The sequence below is a fragment of the Petaurus breviceps genome, unplaced genomic scaffold, assembly GCF_028583685.1.
Source record: "Petaurus breviceps papuanus isolate PSGF00001 unplaced genomic scaffold, PetGlider_PUasm1.0 38, whole genome shotgun sequence".
Lineage (NCBI taxonomy): Eukaryota > Metazoa > Chordata > Mammalia > Diprotodontia > Petauridae > Petaurus > Petaurus breviceps.
The window spans coordinates 8211451-8230302 of NW_027186304.1; the positions used below are offsets into that span (position 1 = coordinate 8211451).

At 34.4% G+C, this 18852-nt stretch overlaps 2 protein-coding genes across 5 annotated transcripts in view; both read right to left on the minus strand.

The window, feature by feature from the left end:
- Positions 1-2103: 2103 nt before the first annotated feature.
- LOC138169908 (large ribosomal subunit protein uL23-like) lies at positions 2104-6627 on the minus strand. The gene is made up of 3 exons (XM_069099470.1): positions 6620-6627; positions 4190-4277; positions 2104-2469 (listed from the first exon to the last, which is right to left on the minus strand). The coding sequence occupies exons 1-3, from the start codon at positions 6625-6627 to the stop codon at positions 2104-2106; spliced, it is 462 nt and encodes a 153-aa protein (XP_068955571.1).
- A 5191-nt stretch (positions 6628-11818) lies between these two features.
- The window catches only part of CCDC102B (coiled-coil domain containing 102B), a 762014-nt gene continuing 754980 nt past the window's right edge, over positions 11819-18852 (minus strand). For all 4 annotated transcript variants that reach the window (XM_069099570.1, XM_069099571.1, XM_069099569.1 and 1 more), the window contains one exon: positions 11819-17413. In XM_069099570.1, coding sequence (XP_068955671.1) covers positions 17296-17413 — 118 coding nt within the window. In that variant the 3' untranslated portion in view covers positions 11819-17295. The remainder of the gene's footprint in view (positions 17414-18852) is intronic.

Consider the following 18852-nt stretch of genomic DNA (forward strand, 5'->3'; position numbering starts at 1 on the left):
CTAGGAACTCTGGTTATCAAGAAGCTTGGTGACACTAGAATGCCATGCCTACAGTCAGGAACATCAGAATTAAAGCCCAGCTTTTATTCACTGTGTCACCTTGAATCAGTCACTTAACCTCTGTATTCCTCAATTTCCTCAACTGTAAAAATGGGGTTAATATAAATGTATACCTCTCAGAGTTGTGAGAAACAAATGATATGATATTTATAAAGCACCTAGCACCATGCCTGCCAAATAATGGGTTCTATGTAAATGCTATGTATCATCATCATCATCATCATCATCATCATCATCACCTGTATTCTATTTCTAGCCCTTTTTATATGCTCCCTCTGTGACTTTTTAACTAAATAGCACAGTATAGTTGAAGGAGCCCTGGATTTGGAGTCAAAGAAGTGGAATACTAATCATATCTCTACCTATATATAGACATAACTCATTTTGTTGCATTTTCCTTTGAGTTTCACAGATACTGCATTTTTTTACAAAATGAAGGTTTGTGGCAACCCTGCACTGAACATGTCTACAAGTGCCATTTTACCAGTGTGCTCACATTTTGTCTTTGTCACATTTTCATATTTCTTACAATATTTCAAACTTTTTCATGATCATCATATCTGTTTTGGTGAACCTTGATTATTGATCTTTGCTGTTACTACTGTGATTGTTTGGGGGCACCATGAACTGCACCCACATGAGGTAGCAAACTTAATAAATATTGCATGTGTTCTGACTGCTCCACTGACCAGCTGTTCCAGTCTTCTTCTTCTTTTTTTTTTTAAGCAATCAGGATTGAGTAACTTGCTCAAGGTTACACGGCCAGGTGTTTCTGGGTGGGTACTAAGTGTCTGAGCCTGGGATTTGATCTCCAGGTCATCCTAACACTGGAGCCGGTGCTCTTACTCGCTGTGCTACCTGGCCACCGCCCAGTCTTTCTTCTTCTTCTCCAGCCTCCCTATTCCCTGAGATACAATAATGTTAAAATTAAGCCAATTAATTGCCCTACCATGATCTGTGGGTTTACAAGTGAATGGAAAAGTTAATTTTGCAGTAAACCCCCTTGTTGTCTTATTTTACAAAATTTCCAGGCCCACCCCAGCCTTCAGCCAACACCATCGTGACCAGTTAGCAGCCATTAACATTAGGGAAAGACCCTCTACCAGCAAAAATATGACTCACAGAAGGCTCAGATTATGGTTAGCATTTTTTAGTAATAAAGTATTTTTTACCTAAAGTGTGTACATGGCTTTTTTTTTAGATGTAATACCATTGTGTTCTTGATAGCTTACATTATAATATAAATGTAACTTTTATGTGCACTAGGAAATCAAAAAAATCATGTGACTTGTTTTATTGCATTATTAACTTTATCACAATGTTCTGGAGTTGAACTTATCTTCAAGGTATGCCAGTAGTTGTCCTAAGTCATATATTTTACCTACTTAAGTCTAAGTTTCCTTAATTGTAGACTTAAGGAACTCTAATAAAGGATCTCTAAGTGGTCCATACTTAAATCCTATACTTTTTTTTTGGAGGGGGAAGGTAGGGTAATTGGGGTTAAGTGATTTGTTCAAGGTCATAGGGCTAATATGTATTAAGTGTCTGAGGCCAGATTTGAAATCAGGTCCTTCTGACTCTAGGACTGGTGCTCTATTCACTGCGGAACCTAGCCACCCCTACAGCCTATACTCTTGTCTGAATAGGCCTCTGTATAAACAGTATAACCACTAAGAGGAAAAATGTCTAGACGATTCATAATATTCCCTTCCAGGTCCTTCTATGAGTCTGTGACCAAATTGACTAAAGAAGAAAAATTTGAACCATGAATTACTAATGCTCTCAGTTTCAAACTTCTACTTACTTTTTCTTCCATGATACTCCACTCTTCTCATTTAGGAAGATCTCTGCCCCTTTCTCTGATTCATCAATTCCTCTGCCCAGGTTAGACATGGTCCTTACTTTCTTTTTTTTTTTTTCCTCTAGGTTCCTCTGTTTACATATACATTTTCTCTACCTTTCCCCTCCTTTTCTTTTCTTTTTTCTTTTTTTTTATTCTGGAAAACTTTATTTTTATCATAGGTGGAATGGGGACACAGCAAGTTAGATGAGTCCAATTTTGTTGGCAACATCTAAAGCATCACAGTGTGGAGCAAGACGGACATAGGCCTTCTTCTCTCCATCGGGCCGGATCAGTGTGTCGACCTCGGCCACATCGATGAACAGCTTCTTTACGGCCTGCTGGATCTGACGCTTGTTGGCCTTGACGTCCAAAATGAAGACTAGGGTGTTGTTGTCCTCAATCTTCTTCACAGCAGACTCAGTGGTCAAGGGAAACTTAATGATGGCAGAGTGATTGAGCTTGTTTCTCCATGGGGCACTCTTCCAAGGGTATTTGGGCTGCCTTCGAATCTCAGTGTCTTGGGTCGCCAGAAGGTAGGGGATGTTCGGATCTTCTTCTTTTTGTGGCTATGGACACCCTTCAGCACCTCATTCTCATGCCATTTGATGAGGCATTTGCATGAGGCAATAAGACTTACTTTGTGTCTGAGCCCAACCCTCTGTTACTAGACTTCCAACTCTCTGTTACTTGACTTCCCACCTATCAAAATATCACTACACCCTTGAACTGGCCTAGCCCACCATTGTCTGTAGTCTCCAGCTACCTCCCACCCTTAATCACTCATTGACTCCTCCAGAAGACCTTCCCCACACTCCTCCTGTACACCACCCCCGGATTTCTCCCACAACCTTCTGTAGAATAGTGAGAGTGCCATAGAATGACCTAGTACAGACTTACTCTGTGTCTAATGCAAGAGAACTTTTAGTAAATTTTACTTTTCTTCGGCTGAGACTTGAGTAAAATTCATTCAGCAGGACCTGGCATGTTGGTATTTTGGGGTCTCCAGAGCAACCCTAACCCTCTTAGTGGGTAACCTCCTGCCAAATGAACAGAGGCTTGGCCTTAGCTTCATGGGACTCCCAGACCCTCATTAGTAGAGAGAACAATCATAGATATAGATTAGGAACAATTAAGACTAAGTGAATGTTTCAACTAGGGGAGTAGTAAAGGGCAGGGATTTTTTATAACCCACCATTAATGTCTTCTTTTCCCCCATCTAAAATGGATATTTCATTTTATGTAAATATTCAGTATTTTTTTCTTAAACAATAAAAGGAAAACATTGTACTTACTACACACTAATAAGGATAATTAATATCTTAAGAGCTCACTACAATGTGTTTATGCCTGAGAGAAATGGAATAATTAGTTTATACTTCAAAGGCAAAGCTCGCCAATTAGCCATTGTTTTGCATCTTTGGTTTCTCAAAGTTTCCAGAATTTTTTATACTTAATTTAATTTAGTTATCTATTGAAATCTCAAAGGATAAGTATGGAGAAAAAGTTGAATCTTTATTCAAATGAGAATCAATACAGAAGTAAACTGTTCTAAAAGAAGTATATTTAATGTGTCTTTTAAAAATTTTGCTATTTTAGAGGAGAAGAATCAGATCCCAAGGAAAGATTTTCACTTTAGGAAGTACAGCTAATTATTATCTAGTTAGAATTTTAAAAGATTAACAGAGTGACAATTGAGGGGCAAATTTTAAAAAAAAGCTCAGAATGGTGAAACTGATGGCAAGTCTCTGAATGACTGTAAAAGCTTGCTTGTTGTTCATCTCAGAAAGAAAAATAGGATAAAATCTCTTTTAGAATGATCACGATTTCCAGTGCAAAAGTACATGACTTTTAAAGTCAAGTGCTTCCTAGTCTTTCAAGTCTTTTGTAGGAAGGCAATTATAGAGCATACAAATTTCTTTTCAAGTCCCACCTCCCTTGCCACATTTTATTAATACTTATCTTAATACAATTTCCATATATAGTGAAGCAGGCTATTTTGCTTCTCAAAGGCAATAATTACACATTTTAAAAGATCATATAAATCACATTAGTCATTTATTATGCAGTGCCAAGCACTATATTAAGTCCTTGGGATGCAAAGAAAGACAAAAAGCATGCTATTTTAAAGAAGATAAGATTCTGAGGAAAAAAGACAATAGGTAAATATTTAGGAATATACCAGACATATACAGAGTAGATTGAAGATAATATCATAGAGAGGGCATGAGAATTTAGGAAAATTAAGAATTTTTTTACAGGAAGTAGGATTTAAATCATAAAGCAAACCAGGGAAGTTAAGACACGGAGGTGTGTAGCAGCAAGCACCCTAGCATATCCAGGGTGGCTGCCAACACAGGTTCCTATATCTGCTTTTCTAAAAGAAAGAAACTCAAAATACGTTAACAATCTTACTTTAATCAATCAAACATATATCATTTACCTAGTTCAGGGGGGAAAGTCAGCACCCTGAACTTCAGAGAATACAAGCAAGTTACAAGCAGAGGTTACAAGCAGACAGAGAAACAGAGCACCAGACAGGCTTCCAGCTGTCTGACCATTACATCCATACCTAGTCAGTTACCATAGAGTGAAGCACCAACATCTAGATTTTCAAAGCCGGGGAGCTCAATGGCTGCCCAGAATCTTGTCTGGTCAAATCACACAGCTCTTCTCAAAGTAAGCCCCAAAACAAAACCTCACATCAGGATATATATATATATACTTCTCCTGGCTCAGAGAATATAACAAATATCTTGACCCACTGCCCAAACACAAAGTAACAAGGTGTGGGCATTCCTGAAAAAACAAGCCTCCCCACACAGTCTCAATGTGACCACATTCAGCCTATTAGGGGGCAGAGCATATTTTCAAATCTGGGAAAGTTTTAAGAGTCACTTAAGTCTATCAAAGGGGCAGGAAAGATCTGCAGATTCCCATTCTGAGAGAGAAGAATATTTCAGGCATGGAGGGACAGCCTATTTAAAGGCATAAAATCAGAGTTGACATGTCATGTTAGAAGAACAGCAAGGTGCCCAGTGAAGCTAAATTTTACAGTATATGAATAGGAGTAAAATGTAGAAAGTTTATGGGGAAATAAATTGGCCAAGGTGTCAAGAAATGTATATGACCCACAGAGGACTTTATATTTGATCCTGGAGATACTAAGGAGCCTGCTAAAAGAGTTGGAATTTCATACAATGAATCTTTTTCCAAAAATTTATAGAAGAAGAGTCATTTCCTAGAATTTCCAAAAGAACACAAAACGGGCACTGGATAGGCAATTAAAAGTAGACCATGCAAACATCATCCGACTTATTATTACAAACATAATAATGTAGTAGTACACAATATTTTTAATGTACACAATTGTAAACATGCAAAGACATCATCATATTTTATTCAAATAATGGACATTGCTTTATTTTAATAATTACAAATAACTTTTACTCAGTGTATATATGAAAACAAATGTAAGATTAGGGTAATGGAATCAAGATGAAAAGAAATGAATACAGAAAAATTATACCAATTTTCTCAATTAGTTCTGCCTGCTTTGAAATAATTGGACAGAATATACTGGATCACAACACCTATCTAAGAAAGCTCTAGGGAGACATATTTTAAGCATGATAACAATATTAAAGACTGGAAGGAACTCCAAAAGAACTGATACAAAAGATATAAAATATCTATCCATCCAACATGATATGACATATATCCTTTAAGTAAGATTAGAAGGTTCAGTTCCACATTCTCTCCTTTCCCCCTAACTTCACTCCTCATTGAGATGGTAAGCAATTTGATATAGTTACACATGTGTGTAGCAGCAAGCACCCCAGTGTCCCCAAGGTGCCTGCTCACACAGGTTCTTGGATCTGCTTTGTTAAAGGAAAGCAACTCAAAATGGGTTAACAAGCTTACTTTAATCAGTCAGACATATATCGTTTACCTTGTTCAGAGGAAAAAGGTCAGCACCCCAAACTTCAAAATATACAGACAGAATTATCAAGACATTAACAGATCAAGTAGACAGCTTTCCAAACTGTCCAACCATTACATCCATACCCAGTCAACATCTGGGTTTCCACATTTGGGTTTTTCAAAGCCGGGGTACTCTCAACAACGGCTTCCCAGAATTCAGATCAAATCACAGAACACTTCTCAAAGTGAGTCCCAAAACAAAGCTACACATCAGGGCTTATATAGCCTTCTCCTGGCTCAGAGAATGTAACAACCCTTTGGACCCACTGGCGAATCAAAAAGTATCAACTGAAAAACAAGCCTCCCACCCCAGTCTCCAGGTGCACCTTAGCCTAGGGGCAGGGAAGATCTTTAAATTTGCATTTCCATTACAATGTGCAATCATGCAAAAGTATATTTTGATATTAATCATGTTAAGAAAATAAAGATAAATTTAAAAGTAGCATGCTTCAATCTGCATTCAGGTTTTATCAGTTCTTCCACTGAGGTAGATAGAGTTTTTCATCATGAGTCCTTTGGAAATGTCTTGGATTATTGTATGAATGAGAAGGGCTAAATGATTCATAGTTCATCATTGCACATTATTGGTATAAGTGTATAAAGTGTTCTCAAATTTCCATTAATTTCGCTTTGTATCAGTTCACATAAATCTTTCCATCCTTTTCTTAGAGCAATCTGCTCATCACTTGTTAGAGCACAATAGCATTCCATTCACCTTCATGTATAACAACTTACTCATCCATTCTCCATTTGATGTAAATTTCTTTATTTTCTAATTCTTTGACAACACTAAAGAACTGCTATAAACATTTTTTTCTACATATAGGTACTTTCCCCCTGACCTCTTCTTTTTCTTTTATATCTTTGGGACATAGACCTAATACTACTATTGCTTGAGCAGATCACACATAGTATTAGAAACTGTTGTGGTATAGTTTCAAATTGCTCTCCAGAATGGTGTCTGTTTATAATTTTCTCAAAAATGCATTAGTATCTAGGAGCCAAGATGGCATAGTAAAGAGTATGTCACTCTCACCATCACTTGTTGACCTTGAAAAACACTGAGAATATTGCCCCAAGAAAAATCCTGGATTAGTGGAACCAGCAGAAAATCAGGGGTAGCATAGTCATTTAGTTTGGGAGAATAGGGTGATTAACAGGAAAGGTCCCTCTTGCTGTCGATGAAGGGGACAAGTACAGGATGGGAGACATGCCAGCAAACAAGCAGACCAGCTGGAGATCCTGAGTCCCAGAGTAGTAGAGCTGGAAAGAACCAACGCCAGGACTCCCCACGTACCTTCACACAACCAGCAGAAGTGACAGGCACCAGCACAGAAGGACATCTCCCAGGGCATATGCCTACCTGTGCTTCAGCACAGCCTTAGGGGAGGAGGAGACCTCCAGTGACCAGATAACCCCTCCCCATACCCCAAGCCATGAGCTTCAGTGTAACCCCAGGGAAACATAGAAAGTTCTGACTTGGCCTCTGCACACACCAGCCAGTTCCAATATTACATAGCTTCCAACTGCCAGAACCAGAGGGCACAACACAAAAAGCCAGTAACCAGACCCCTAACTCCCAGCACAAAAGGCATAGAACAGAGCCCCCTGCAACTCAAACTCAGAGATCCACTTCAAAATTCAGGGGAAAAAAGCAATCACAATGAATAAAAAGGAAATTAGAAAAGCAAAGACTAAAGATTCTTTCAATGGGGATGGGGAAGATCAAAATACAAATTCAGAAGAGGAGAGCATTGATACTATACCACATCTGAAACCTAAAAAAGGAATATGAACTGGTCTCAAGTCCAAACATTCTTGGAAGAGTTTTAAAAGTCAAATTAGAGAGGTAGAAGAAAAATTGATCAATTATTTAAAAAATACAATTGACAAAAGAAAAAAAATAATTGAAGAAAACTCCTTAAAAAGTGAAACTGGCCAAATGCATAAGGTGGTACAAAACCTAACTGGAGTAAACGACTCCTTAAAAAGTAAAATTGACCAAATGGAAAAGGAGATACAAAAGCTAAGTGCAGAAAACAATTCTTTAAAAATGATAATTGGGCTAGTAGAAGCAAACAACTCTATGAGGCATCAAGAAACAGTCAAACTAAATAAAAATATTGAAAAAAATAGAATAAAACATAAAATATGTCACAGGAAAAAAAACTGACCTGGAAAACAGATCCAAGAGAGATAATTAATTTTTTTTTCATTCTTTTTGATTATTGATTCTTAATGTCTCATACAGTCAATAGCTTTCACTTGCCCACTTTAAATTTTTGTGGGATTATGTTTCTACAGTGAGTTCTTGAGCTTTCTATTTAGTCAATTCTACTTTTTACAGAACAATTTTCTTCAGCAAATGTTTGTACATCTTTCTTCCAATTTTTCTGCTTCCTTTACCAAAAATTTCCATTTTTTATTATTCTCTAGCATCACTCTCATTTTCCTATAATTTTCCTTCTAATATATATATGTATATATATTAATTTCAACATTATTCTTTTTAGTTTTCAACATTCATTTCCACAGATTTTGAGTTATACATTTTTTTCCTGTGTTTCCCCTACTCCACCCTAAAATAGGAACCTACTGAATACCCTTCCCCCAATATGTTCTATCATATCCTACCCCAACCTCCTCCCCCCAACTTCTAGTAGGGCAAGATGTATTTCTATACTCCAGTGCCTGTATATCTTATTTCCCAGTTGCATGTATAAAACATTTTTTTAATATTTGGTTTTAAAATTTTTATTTCCAGATTCATTTCCTTCTTCCCTTGTCATCCACCCCTACTGGGAAGATAAGCAATTCAATATAGGTTGTACATATGCAGTTCTGCAAAATGTTTCCATACTAGGTATGTTGTGAAAGACTAACTATATTTGCCTCCATCCTAAACCGCTCCCCACTTATTCTTTTTTCTACTTTGACTCTGTCCCTTTTCAAAAGTGTGCGTTTCTAATTACTCTTCCCCCCCCAATCTGCCCTGCCTTCCGTCATCCCCCCTCTTATCCCTTTCCCCCTTATTTTCCTGTAGGGTAAGATATCCAATTGAGGGTGTATGTTATTCCCTGCTTAAGCCAAATAAACTGAGAGTAAGGTTAACTCACTTCCTTTCACCTTCCTGCTCTTCCCCTCCACTGTAACTGCTTTCTCTTGCCTCTTTTATGTGAGGTAATTTACCCTACTCTATGTCTCCCTTTCTCCTTCTCCAAATATATATCTTTCTAACCCCTTAGTTTTATTTTTTAGATATCATCCCTTCATATTCAACTCACCTTGTTGTCTCTGTCCATATACAAATACACACACAACATATGTTTACCTATTACTCTTTCATGGTCTGGGACCAATTTATATTTTCTTAGAGGCTTTTGATGCAAGAATTTTGGCTTTGTTTTCTTCTTCTGGTTGTATGATTTGTTCTTCTTTGTCATGAAGGAAAGATTCTATTGTCTGATTTTTTCACTCTGTTTGCTCATTTTCCAAGACAATTACTTGAATTTTGAGCTGTTTGCCAAAGTAGCACTCTGCTTCCAGAGTGAAGAGTGCTCTGTTCTAAATTTCTGGGGTTTTGCACAGCTGTTGTCAGAGCTACTTCTAGGAACCTATGAATTTTTAGTCCTTCTAAGGTGATATGATAAAAGGAAAAGGGTTTATGTCTTTCACTGTCTGTTTTCTGGTCTGTGAGTAACCACAGACACTCTCTCTGCCTCAGAACTGTGAGGAGGGTTCCCTCTCCACAGGTGCCACAAGCTCTGCCATGTCAGCACACCTCCTCACCACAGGACTGCCTCCCAATACTGTTCCCCATGTCCAAGTAGGGTAAAACAAGAGCGATTGCCCTCTGATCAGTTGCTTTATCCCCCCACCATCTGTGAGCCTGGAGCTCTAGAAGCAGCCTCCATTGCTGCTATGGATGTTTTGGTTTGAGAGACTGGAAGCCAACACAGCTGCCAGTGATTCAATCCTTTGAGGCGTGCTACAGTTTGCATGGATTGCATTCCACTCTCAGCCTGGTGCTATAGACCTTTCCTGTCTGCCTGCCAGGTGTCTGCAGCTAGAGATGTGTTTCATTCTGTAATTTTGGGGTTCTGTAGCTCTGAAAATATTTAGAGTCATTTTGACATGTATTTGGAGGGGTTTATGGGGAAAGAGTTCAAACACATTCCTCCTTTTACTCCACCATCTTGGCTCCACCCGCTCATTTCATTCTTAATGACAATTTATGAAAATTGAACTGATCACTTGTATGTTGATATCATGATATAAACTGTTCTTCTGGCTCTGCTTCTTTCACTCATCAGTTCATTTTTATGTCCTTTCAAAATCATCTATTTTTTTTATAACACAAGAGAATTCCATCTCATTCATATACAACAGTTTATATTGCCTTTCTCAATGACTGGGAATAATTTTATATTGCCGTTATGTATTGCCACCACAAAAGGAGCTGCTATAAATGCTTTGTTTCTATATATTTGTTTTCTCTTTGTTTTTATCTTTGTTGAACAGGTATGGTATCACTCATCAAAAGGCAAATACTATATACCTATCCACAGGTCCAGAAACAGTGAATCCATGGACCTATTTCCTCAAAACCTCTTAAATTTTTATTGTTTTTCATTTTTGATTCATTTTTCCCAATCTGATGGGTATGCTGTGGGAAATTGCTTTAATTTAAATTTCTCTTATTAGTATTGATTTAAGCATTTTTCATATTGCTGAAGATTGTTTGGGTTTCTTCCCTTGAGAACTATTGGTTCACATCCTCAAAACATTTATAAATAGGTTTCATTTATATCTTTGAAATGAGATATATAATAGAGAAACTCCCTGAAAACATGTCTTTCCCCCCAAGTTTCTACCTTTTAACTTTAGTTCTATTGGGATTTTTAGGCAATTAAAATTATTTAATCTAAATTATTTAACTTATATAGACTGTTGGACAAGTCTATAGGGTGTCCATCCAAATGTATTTTGAAATTTAGGCAATAGATATTTTTCTTCTACTTGATCTTTGCAGTGTGAATGGATAATCCAAACTCCTTTAAGTAGTTACAAATCTCTTCTGGGAGTCTTCTGGGACCTGATGCAGTACAATGTCATCCAGAGTTTCTGAAGGATCACACTGTACACCCACAAGGATTCTCTTTTGCATACATTAATAAACATGATTGAAATACCGGAAAAAAATTATCTATCTGATTTTCTCTGATCCCTTCTGTCTTTGGATCATGGACAGTTTTTCCATCCATGTGTCTGATAGGAATCCTTGTTTCTCTACTTTGTTGATGATATTACCTTTTATATCTATTTCACATATCCATTTGGAACTAATCTTGGTATAAGATGTAAGATATTGGTGTAATTTCAATTTCTTCCATACTGTTACATGCTGTAGTTTTTTAATTTTCAAATACTAAGGTAATATATATATGTATGTATATTTCCTTCCATATTTTATACCCAATATCTGTTCATTATCTTTTTATTAAACAGTACCATTTTTTTTGTGGGGGGGATTAGTGCTTTATAACATAATCTGAGATCTGGCCCTGCTAGGCAGTAATTATCTCCTACTTCATTTTAATATTACCCTTTAGTTTCTTGATCTTTAGGAGTGGCTAGGTGGCACAGTAAATAGAGCAGTGGCCCTGGAGTCAGGAGGACCTGAGTTCAAATATGGCCTCAGATACTTAACACTTACTAGCTGTGTGACCTTGGGCAAGTCACTTAACCCCAACTGCCCTGCCTTCACTCCCTCCCAAAAACAAACAAAAAGATTCTTGATCTTCTTTGCCTCCACAAAAATTTTATTATTGTCTTTTTCTGAATCTCTAATATAATCCTTCAACATATTTGTAGTTTGGTTTGGCATTGCATCAACTAAATTAATTTTGGTACTGTTTTCATAAATGATATATTGACTTATCCTACACAAGGGTAATACATACATACACAAACACACACTTTTGTTTCTGAAAATAGGGGTTTATACTTATATTTTTTAAAATGAATGTTTTGGTAGATAGACTCCCAGTATTTTATGGGCTTTGTGTTTCTTTTAAAGAAAACTTCTCTCAATTTCTTCTGGCTAAGTTTTATTGTTATTATAAGGAAATCCTGATGATATGTGTGGATTTTTATATTCTACAAGCTTAGTGAAGATATTGTTTCAATTAATTTTAGTTGAGACATTAGGGTTCTTTATATCAACTGCAAAAATATGATAATTTTGCTACTTCTTTACTTATACTTGGTTATTCAATTTATTTCTCTTTACTATCGCAAAGACATCTTGTACTATGTCAAATAGAATTGGTTACAGTTATCCCTTCCTTATAATGGAGCTGTTGGTTTTAGATATTTTTTTATTATTTTAAAGAGAGGAAAGGACTTTTTCTATGTTTTTCTAGTGTTTCTAACATAAATGGTCATATTTTGTCAATTATCCTCAACTTTGAATTTATTTATGCTTTTGTCCTCTTTTTATTATTTGGTCAATTAAATTAATAGCTTCACTAATATTAAGCCATCCTCAAATTCCTAATATAAATCCAATTCTTAAATAAGTCATAGTGTATAATATTTGTGATAGCTGTTTAAATATTTTCCTTATATTTCATTTACATTTTTGCCTCAATTTTAATTAGGGATATTGGTCTACTATACGTTCCCTTTTCTCTACTTTGTCTATATAGTGTGTGGTGTTTTTTTTTTTCCATCCACATCCATGTCATAGATGAAATTTCATAAGTTTTTTTTTTCTTTTCCTTCGAAAATATGCAATGTCAGAATTGGTTCTAAATGTCTGACAGAATTCATTTCTGTCCTTATCTGGTCCTATAATTTTGTACTTTTTTCCTTTGGAAATTTGTATACATATTTATGGTAGTATGAAGTATGTTCATAAGAATAGCTCTTCATCTATGTGCTGTGTTTCCTTAGTGCCTAGGTTGATTCCTTGTGCTTAGCAACTGCTCAGTATTTTTTTTACTATGTATCATAGGTTATGATGACTATGATCCTATACATGGGAAAAGAAAAAAAAGCAGTGGTGGCAAGTAGGATTCGCTTATTGTAGGATCACATATCAACATTAATTCCTTATGACTCTTTGTGAAGATTTTTATGAGACTATCAAAGATAGTTACTTCTGAAGTGCTTTATCAATATGAACTGTTGGAAGTTACTGATAAGCAATTATTAAGACTGAAAATGCATTTTAAGATGAAATATTTGTTGGTATAAGATGATATCAAATAATAGATTACTCATCACTTCACTTAAGAGATTTGTGTTGCTACCAAAGAATGAGCACTTTTAAAGTTAAAATAGATATTAACTTTGAAAGGACAAATTTTATTTTGTATGTTAAAGAAGAGTGAGTAAAGATTCCATGACACAAAATACTTCTAGAAATCAATCTCCTGATCAATTCCTTTCAAAGATTCATGAGATCTTCATTAAAATTTTGAAATTCATAGAGTTTCTAAAATCTAAGAAAAGGCTCAGAGTTGGGAATTGTATTCTAATAAGTAATCTTTCTCCACCTGTAGACAGTTGCCTTGGTCATTCCCAATCTTAAATAATATTTACATGTCTGATTTCTCTTTGTAGGTAATACTTTCTATCTTGTCATTTTAGCTGGAATGGAGAAACTATTTGTATTATTAGAAGATTAAATATATTATATTTCATTAAATCATGTCTAGACATATGAAATCATAATATAACGACAATACAACTAAAATTCTGGTGAGTTTATTATAGAGAAATATATTTTTATTAACTAAAAGAGAAGATATTGACTTTTTAAAATTAAACTTTGTGAGGTTATTCTATCTTATGGATCTATTTTACATTTTTCTCATTGGTTTGTATGATAATCTACATATTTCATGTTACCCTGGGAACCTTAGTTTAGGAGTTCAGCACCACAGGAGTTTTCTGTGCCTGTTTTATAGATATCATTCTGAGTTAACTATTAGAAATTTGCTTCCCCATGGAAATCAACTGTAAACAGATTAACAATAAAATAACATTTAAGGTACTTAAAATAGTAACAGTACAGGTAAAACAATAAAAAGTTTCATTAAGCTTTAACATTAGGGCACTCTCCAAAACAATTCAAAATATATTCTCTTTCAAATTGAATTGAAATAAAAATTTAGCAAGAAGAAAAAGGTCCATTATAGTATGCCAGAACTATTTCTCCTGAAACAAATGCAAAAGTTAATAATTGTGAATGGATCCTGTAAAACAAATAAATTTGTATTACTTATTCACCAAAAGTTCAAGCAACTAATTTTTTTTGAAATTTTGATAAAGTAGCACTCTCGTATCAAATAATTGGAAAACAACATTTCTAAGGCCAATTTATTTTTAATAATTGTGGTTAGAATATTAATACTGCAATAGGTTTCTTATTTATATTGTGTATATATAACCACATTATAATTCAAGAAATTTTATTTGCTTCCTAAACATTTTACTATGATTATGTTGATTCTGGACAGAAGTATCAGAACAATGTAGTCCATGACACCCTCCTAAGAATGATTATTAATATAAAAGTGAGTATCCAAAGTCTTCCCAATTAATTATTATGTCTTAATTAGTTTCAATTTTAGTAGACTGTTCTGACAAATAAAAAAGAAATAAAAAGATGTAGTGCTAATACATGATTAGGGAAATACATCCAAATGTGTTTTTTATTTTAACTTTTGTGGCTATATTTTCATTACTTGTAGTTTCTTAAACTAAGGTGTTATTAATATATTCTCCAGCCAAGTGATTAGTTAATACTATATATAGTTAACAAGTAAAAAATGAGACTATAAAATATTCAAAAAGGTATGCTTCTTCACAGCTTCTTAGGACATTAAATGATTTTTTAAAACAATGCAATGGGAACTTGGTATGACTAAAGACCATGGAAATCAATTTTAAGGAAGCATTTCCCATAATTTTGAGAGAAAAATATCCATTTAGTACCAAATGTTTATTTCTAAACATAGCTATAGATTTAGCTATTGTATCAGAAACATCCATCTATTGTTTTTTTTTAATTTTTTGGAGGGCAATTGGGGTTAAGTGACTTGCCCAAGGTCACATGGCTAGTTTTTGTGTTGTGTCTGAGGCTGGATTTGAACTCAGATCCTCCTGACTCCAGGCCTGGTGCTCTATTCACTGCACCACCTAGCTGCCCCAATCTGTTGTTTTCTTTTAGCTGACCTGATTAGTTTTCTATATCAAGGCAAACATAGCTAACTGATCTGATCCAAAATTATGGGTGAAATTGTTCCAAGATAACTTTTTTGCCCTCAACATTTAAAGTGTTTCAAATAACAGTACTTTTTTTCTTAATTAAAATGATCTTCTACTTTGGAAATGATACAATATATGAAAACTGAAATGGACAAAAAAACTGCTTTTCAATTCACTAAAAAATAAATTCAATTTGCAATATTTCTTAGTCAATTTAAGAAGCAATTTGTGTATTAAATATTTTGACAATATAAATTTTAAGGAAAATGCCAAATGCATAAAAATGGAATGGCTTTAAAAATAGATAGTATCTTAACAAACAATATAAGTAATTATACTTTCTCCAATGTGCAGACTATTTTAATGAGAAATTTTTCTGTCTCTTGAGTTACTTTTGTGAAGTTATACTAATTGGCTTAATATGCCATTATCTCACCGGAAAGGTTAATCTAGGCATATCATCTTTAAGCTATAAGGAAAGGATTGCAAGGTACTCTCTAGCATGTTGTAATTAGCAATTCTCTCTGTGTTACTTGGAACATTTAAATCTTGGAGGCAATATACATGAGCAAATCATAGATAAAGCAATTGGACTACAAAAACTCTAATATATTTTTCAACTAATTTTTTATGACTTTATTCCATGAAATCAGCATATGAATTTCTAAAAATCTACACATTCTTTACCTGAAAGTATGTGTGTGTGTATAGGGGTATTCTTGGTATTCTTTATCTTACAAAAGTGACTATATTTGGAATGCTGGGCTCCACAGAGGATCATATTTCTAGACCCTTAAGAAACTGCAGAGACCGTTAGTCCAACTTCATCATTCTGCAATTGAGAAAATTGAAGCCCAGATGGGTTGTGACTTATCCGAGATTATACAAGTTGTAACATAAGAAGAGGGTTTTAGATCCATGCTTTCTTACTCCAAAGTCATTTTTTTACAACAGTGACAAACTATCACTAAGGTTATGTCTCTGCTTCTTACTATGTGACCTAGGATAAATTGCTTAAATTCTTTCAGTCTTAATTTCTTCATTGTAAAATAAAGGGGGTGAACTAGATGACTTCTAAGAGCTTAACTTTAAATTTTGCAAGAAGAAAAATGTCTTGAAAGACAAATCTATACATACATATTTCTAAAAATTTCATCTTAATTATCTTTGATTAAAATCTATATGAGTAAATCTACTGTTCCAATAAATGATTTGCACCCTTGCCAAGTTTAAGAGATCATTTATCTATTCAATTTGCATCTTGCTAAATGTTTTTCCACCCAATAACATATTGTTTTTTATTGTATATTATTATTTATTACATAGAACTTTAAGAGAATGTAATTCTAAGAATTTGATAGGTGTCATAATGATTAGTGATTGACAATCAAATAAATCATCAGCCTTTATAAGAAGGTTAAGTAAGCCATATATCCCAAGCCTATAATTGATTTCATGTATAGAACAAAAACCAAAGTTAGTGGATAGTCAATGGGTCAGAAACCAAACCATAACACTTAAAAGAAAAATAGTAGCAATGACAGAACCTTTTAATACTTATGACTATATTTCTAGGCTTTTTTTCAAAATAAATGAAAATGTCAATTTTCCATTTTCTCATATTAAAAGATGATGATTCAGTCTAAAGTAATCTTTTGGCAAGTTCACTGAGAAAAATGTTAATGAAAGGATTACTTCTTTAAATGTATAATTTTTGTCTCATACACACATTGTGATGTGTGGGAAGTGAATAATAAATGGAAACTTTGACTTTTTTCCCCCACAATCTTACAAACTCTGCAAACACATTTAAAATTTCACAACTTTTCTCAGTAACAATGAGAGGGAAGTGCAAAATGTAAACAAGTGATTTAGGGAAAAAAATCACGGGCTATATAATTCACCCTTGAAATCTCATCCTCTTTGTATATAGATAACAAGGAAGGTAAAATTGTTTTATGTAAAAGTTGTTGATATTGGAAAAATGCTTATAAAATATCCTATAATTTTTGATATTTTATGAAAACAGTTATATTTGAGGTACTTCTAAATAAAATTTTCCTTTCTAGATTCTGTTTCTATTATCTTTTTCTTTAGTTCTAATTTGAGAAACCCACATGTCCGCAGGAGATTCATGAAATAGACTGGTCCCCTTCCTCTTCATACTCTGCTTCTCTGGAGTCCTCCAAAGTATATTTAGCACTCAATTTGATTCCATAACCAGGACTCACATTTTTTTGTCTCTTGAATCTGGAAGGAAAAAGAAAGAAATGTGAAAATCACTAAAATATCCAACAAGGAATACCTGGGTTAAATAAAAATGGTCTTAAGTATAAAAATGCCACAATTATTTTTGGCTGGATCTAGAGTCAGGAAGACTCATCTTCCTGAGTTCAAGTCTGGCCTCAGACATTCACTTGTTCTGTGTACCTGGGAACTGAACGCATTTTAATATCCTCATCTGTAAAATGGGCTGGTGAAGTACATTGTACTTCACTATCTTTGTCAAGTAAACCCCAAATGGGATCACAAAGAGTCAGACATGATTGAAAAAAAGTGAACAATAACAAAAATTAATAATTTTTCTTGATTTTGCTTAAACAAATTAAACCTGGAATTAGGCATTTTAATTGATCTTTTATCTTACTTGAACCCTGGTATATGCTTTTATCACCCGTTGTCCACTCTGCACATGAGTGTAGGGCACAATAACACTTCACTAATCACAAGATGGCAAAGGGATGATTTAAAGTAAAGCATATAAGATTAGGTTTATAAAACAGGAGAGAAATCTAAAACAATGATCTATGCAATGAAGAGGGGGGAGCAGATATGGAGTATGAAAAAGTAAATTAAAATCTACCTAATTCAGTGTTAAATGCACAGTAACAATTATCTCAATTCTCCATCTTTTTCAGTAGAACTTTGGCCTTTACAATCAGATGAAATATTTTACAAAACAAATGCAAACCTTTTGCTTAAAAAAAAAAAAAACAACCACGTATGCCTGAACTGATTCATTCTTTCCATGAATCATAGAATTTCAGTAAAACTGATGGAGAGACAGACAGATAGACAACTAGATATACAAACAAAGCACAAACTGAGTATTTGTAAGCTTTCTAGGAGTGTTAGACCCCCAAATCCATAGACTCACTACATATGTGACAGTAACAAACATGTACATACACATGGAAACAACTGAGCTAGATGATGAAAATGAAAAACAACATATATTTTAAAATCTTATTTTTATTTTTTGCAAGGCAATTGGGGTTAAGTGACTTGTCTAGGGTCACACAGTTAGTGTCACGTGACTGAGGATGGATATGACCTCAGGTCTTTCTAACGTCAGAGCTAGTGATCTATATACTAATCCATCTAGCTGTCCCCTTTAATTTTGTTTTTATTAAATTATATATGTATATATATGAATATCTATCTATATGAATGTATATATTTACCTATTTACGTATATTTTCACTGTATATGTGCAGGTATACTCATGTATACATATATGCTTATACATTATTTTAAAATGTAAATGCATATGTATGTGTACATATGTTCTTTTTAAATTTTGTATTAACGGTCAATATCAACTAAATTACAAGAACACTTGAAAATTTTAATTTCACTTTGGGGGCAGTTAGGTTCTACAAATGTAGAGTTTGGGGCTTGGATTCATG

Coding starts and splice junctions, on each gene's coding strand:
- LOC138169908 (XM_069099470.1), bottom strand. Junction 2,470..4,189: donor TCCGTGTCTTAACTTCCCTG/GTTTGCTTTATG, acceptor GGGTGTCCATAG/CCACAAAAAGAAGAAGATCC.